A 4,660-nucleotide genomic window follows, 5' to 3' on the forward strand; every position below is an offset into this window, starting at 1 on the left:
GCTGCTGCTGCTGCTGCTGCTGCTGCTGCTGCTGCTGCTGCTGCTGCTGCTGCTGCTGCTTTCCCTGGCGTTGCCCTTCTTCCTGTTACTGCTGCTGCTGCTGCTGCTGCTGCTGCTGCTGCAGCTCGAGCGTCTTCTCCGTGGACCTGCGGAAAGCCCTGCGGCTTCTGGTGGCTCCTGAAGATGGTTTGCTGCTGCAGCTGCACATGCGGCTGCTGCCTGCTGCTGCTGCTGCTGCTCTTGCGGGGGTAATGCGCAAAGCCTTTCGCTGCTACATCCGCTGCGTCTGGCTCACTAGGCCTAGGAGGTTCGTCGGGTCTGCTGCTGCTGCTGCTGCTGTTGCTGCTGCTGCTGCTTCCTGTGTTCTCGCTGCTCTTGCTGCTGCTGTTGTCGCTGTTGCTGCTCTGTTGCCTCTAGATTTGCGGGGCTGCTGCAGCAGTTGCTGCCTCCTGTGTCCTCGTATTTCGTTCTTATTTGCCAGTCTATTAGGGGCAAAGGGCTGCTGCAGCTGCTGCTGCTGCTGCTGCTGCTGCTGCTGCTGCTGCTGCTGTAATTGTCATGGAAAGTGTCTTGCAGTGCATTTGGTGTGTCTCTGCAGCAACCAAGGCGAAGATTTCGTCCGCCGTTTGCTGCTGCAGCTGCAGCAAGACAGCGCTTTGTTTTTTAGGGCTTTTTCAGGTTTTGTTGGGTCTCATGCAGCAGCAACGGAGCGGCAGCAGCAAGCAGCAGCAGCAGCAGCAGCAAGGACTCTGGGACACCATTTGCTGCTGCTCCACCTGCTGCAGCAGTTCTTGATGTCCCCAGCTGCTTCAGCCCAAGACCGCCTGCTGCAGTTGATTGGGTGTATAGCTAGCACTCACCTGGCTACAGCTGCACCGGCAGCAGCAGCAGCAGCAGGTGCTGCTGCTGCAGACGACGCAGCAGCAGCGGCTGCAGCAGCAGCCCCGGTGATTACCACCAAGTGCCGCGTTGCTGCTGGCTTTGCTGCTCTTCGAGCAGATCTCTCGCTGCAGCAGCGGCAGCAGCTGCTTGCTGCTGTGTGTGGCCATCTGCAGCAGAGTGCTGCCTGCACACTGAGGGAGCAGCAGCAGCAGCAGCAACAGGAACTATGCAAGCAGCAGCAGCAGCAAGAGCACGCTGGCCAGCAGCAGCAATCAGACGAGAGCAGCAGCTTCAGATGTGTCGTGTGGCGGCATGGCTTGCTGCCCCCAGGCTGCAGCACTGTTCTTGTGGCGCGACCGACAGCAGCACAGCAGCAGCAGCAGCAGCAGCAGCGGCAGCTGCAGCAGCTGCAGCAGCAGCAGCAGCAGCAAAACCTAGAGCAGCTTCCGCTTAACAAGATACACCATTTAGGCCACCCCTTCGCGCCTGAAGACTCCGTGAGCTGCCGAACGACAACAGCAACAGCAGAGGGAGCAGCAACAGCAGCAGCAGCAGCAAGAGCAGCAGCAGCAGCAGCAGCGTGGGAGCAGTCATGGACAGTTTTGGAGGTTGATCTGCCGCTGCAGCAGCAGCAGCAGCAGCGATCCAAGCGGAAGCCTCCAACGTGTCTGCTGCAGCAGGAAGTTGTCGAGATTCGCGGGGGCTGTCTCTGGCTGCTGTCACGCAGCAACAGCAAGACAGCAGCAGCAGCAGCAGCAGCAGCAGCAGAAACGCGTCTCCCTCTTGCTTCATTCTGCTGCATAAGAGCTCCTGCCCGTTCAGTTCCGTCACTCTCTCGCGCCAGCAGCAGGCAAAGCCTGGAAGAGCAGCAGCAGCAGCTGCGGCAGCAGCAGCAGCAGCAGCAGCAGCAGCAGCGGAACAAATGCTGCTGCTGCGACGTCTCTGAAGAGCAAATGCTGCTCGGTGAAGTCCCAAGGACTCAGCAGCTAATCCTCGTAAGGAAGCAGTGCAGCAACGTTGCTGCTGCACATCTGCTGCTGCAGAGTGCCGCGGCTGCTGCACTTGTTGCTGCAGCAGCAGCAGCAAGTGCAGCAGCCGCGGCATTGGCTGTGCGTGTCCCCGTCGTTGCTTGTTGCTGCCGACGCTGCAGCATTGTTTCGCTGCTGCTGCTGCTGCTGCTGCTGCTGCTGCTCTTTTTTTGCTCGACTTGCTGCTGCTGCTGGAGCCTCGACGGGGTGTACGTACACTTGAACGCCGCTGCGCTGCTGCTGCTGCTGTCGTTTTGCTGCTGCAGTCTTTCAGCGATGGAGTCCGGGCGCCGCTGCGGCTGCTGTTTGCTGCAGCAGCAGATCGAAAGGCCTGCTTGGAAGCAATAAAGCGGGCCCTTTGCGAACTGAAGCAGAAGCGCAGCAGCAGACGCAGCAGCAGCAGCAGCAGCAGCACACGCAGACGCAGCAGCAGCAGCAGCAGGCAGCCCTGCAGCAGCAGCCGACGCACCAAGAGGCGCCTTGTTGCTAAAGACACCAGAGATGAGCAAAGGGGAGCAATTTGCTTCTTTCCAGGGCCTCAGCTGCAGCAGCAGCTGGCTGCTGCTGCTGCTGCTGCAGCTGCTGCTGCTGCTGACGCTGGCAACGCTGATGATGAAGCCCCGAGGGCCAGCAGGCCCGCAACAGGTAAGAGTCAAGCAAGCAGCAGCAGCAGCAGCAGCAGCAACAGCAACAGCAGCAGCAGCAGCAGCAGCAAAAAGGCAGCCCGCGCAAATGTGGCGCCCTTCCTTCAGCCGCTTTTAGCTGCAAACGGGGAAAGAGCCAACCAGCTGTATCTGCTGCAGCAAGAGAACATCCCAGCAGCAGCTGCAGCAGCTGCAGCAGCTGCAGCAGCAGCAGAATCTGTAGTTCTCCCGCACGAAAACGCAGTAGCCTCCTATCCGCCAGCAGCAGCTGCAGCAACAGCAGCAGCAGCAAGCAGCAGGAGAAAGTCTGTGTGGCGGCGCCTAGTGGGCTTCCTTCGCAGTGACTCATGTGCTGCACGCAGCACAGCAGCAGCAGCAGCAGCAGCAGCAGCAACAGAAGCAGCAAATGCTGCTTTGGTCGCGCCTCACTGGCTTCTGCACGGAAGGGACGAAAGCTTTAGCAGCAGCAGCAGCAGCAGCAGCAGCAGCAGCAGCAGCAGCTCCTCGGAGTCCGAAGGGAATATACCTACTGCTGCGCCGCGCCAAAGAGCCCGCAGAAGCAGGAGGCCTTCCCGACGCCAAGCAGCAGCAGCAGCTGCTGCTGCTGCTGCAGTTTCTGCTGCTGCGAGGGCTGCTGCTGCAGAGATAATGCTATTTCCTGCTTGACTTTGGGCCCCTGTGGCCCCCAGCAGCAAAACCTGCTGCTGCTGCTGCTCGACTGGTGCTGCAGAAACAGCTCAGTGCTGCTGCTGCAGCAGCAAGCTGACCTAAATCCAGACTGGCAGCAGCAGCAGCAGCAAGTGCAGCGGATCTGTCCCTCCACCCTTAAGGTCTATGCACAGCAGCCGTGTAGCTGCTGCTGCTGCTGCTGCTGCTGTTGCTGCTGCTGCTGCTGCTTCTGAGGACAACCACAAAGCAGCAGCTGCTGCAAAAAAGCTGCTGCTTACCCAAGGGCGTTGCATGCGCGCCTGGGCCGCAGGCAGAATTGCCCTGAGCCCTGTGAAGAAAGAAGCAGCAGCAGCAGCAGCAGCAGCAACAGCAGCAGCAGCAGCAGCAGCAGATAAAAAAGCAAGTAAATGCATTATTTTCTTTTTCCCGAGCAGACACAAACTCCCCCTCTCCCCAAGCGCACCGCGTGCGCAGATTTGGGGCCCCTCGCGCTGTTTTCCGAAGGCGGAGAGTTTGCATATTAGGGTTTAGGGTTTAGGGTTTAGGGTTTAGGGTTTAGGGTTTAGGGTTCAGGGCTTAGGGTTTAGAGTTCGGGGGTTCATCTGCTGACCTAGGTAGGGTTTAGGGTTTGGGGTTCCTGTGGAGATTTAATTTTCAGGGTTTGGAGTTTTGTTGAAGGCTCTTTTGCGTAGGGTTTAGGGTTTAGGGTTTTAGGGTTTTAGGGTTTAGAGTTCAGGGTTTAATGCTTGGGGTTTAGGGTTTAAGGACTTTTTTCCAGCTTATTATTTAGGATTTCTCTGCAGCTGTAGGTGAGGTGTAGCGTTAAGGGTTTGACTGCAGGTGCAGGGTTTAGGGTTTAGGGTTTAGGGTTTAGGGTTTAGGGTTTAGGGTTTAGGGCTTAGGGTTTAGGGTTTAGAGTTTAGCCTTAAAAGTCCTCTGTGCAGCTTCTTTAAAGAAAATGCTCAGAGAGAAGTGACCTGTTCCTCCACTTGTATTCTTGTTATGTATAAATGTATATATATATATATATATTTATTTATTTATTTTTTATTTTCATTTATTTATTTATTTATTTATTCATTTTTATTTGTTTATTTATTATATAATATAAATATGTGCATTTTCATAATTTGTATATATGTGACGTATAATGTTTAGATATTATATATACTTATGTATTACATATATATATATATATATATTATGCATATTATATATATATATATATACATTATATACAATATATATATACATTATATATGCACATGTGCATTATATCTTATATACATATATTGTATATACATATATATATATATATATATATATTGTATATATAGATCTAGTTGTATCAATTCATGTTGTGCATATATCATATATATATATATATATATATATATATATATATATATATATATATATATATATATATATATATAT

General features: G+C 53.5%; 1 protein-coding gene across 1 annotated transcript; it reads left to right on the forward strand.

The window, feature by feature from the left end:
• Nucleotides 1–124: 124 nt before the first annotated feature.
• On the forward strand, nt 125–3,220 carry ENH_00036360 (hypothetical protein, conserved; the record flags this gene model as incomplete). The annotated part of the gene is made up of 3 exons (XM_013585123.1): nt 125–316; nt 599–1,877; nt 2,177–3,220. Coding segments are annotated over 3 exons (2,515 nt in total), but the record flags the coding sequence as incomplete, so codon positions are not given.
• Nucleotides 3,221–4,660: the final 1,440 nt, after the last annotated feature.

The sequence above is a fragment of the Eimeria necatrix genome, genomic scaffold, assembly GCF_000499385.1.
Source record: "Eimeria necatrix Houghton genomic scaffold, Enh_scaff266, whole genome shotgun sequence".
Lineage (NCBI taxonomy): Eukaryota > Apicomplexa > Conoidasida > Eucoccidiorida > Eimeriidae > Eimeria > Eimeria necatrix.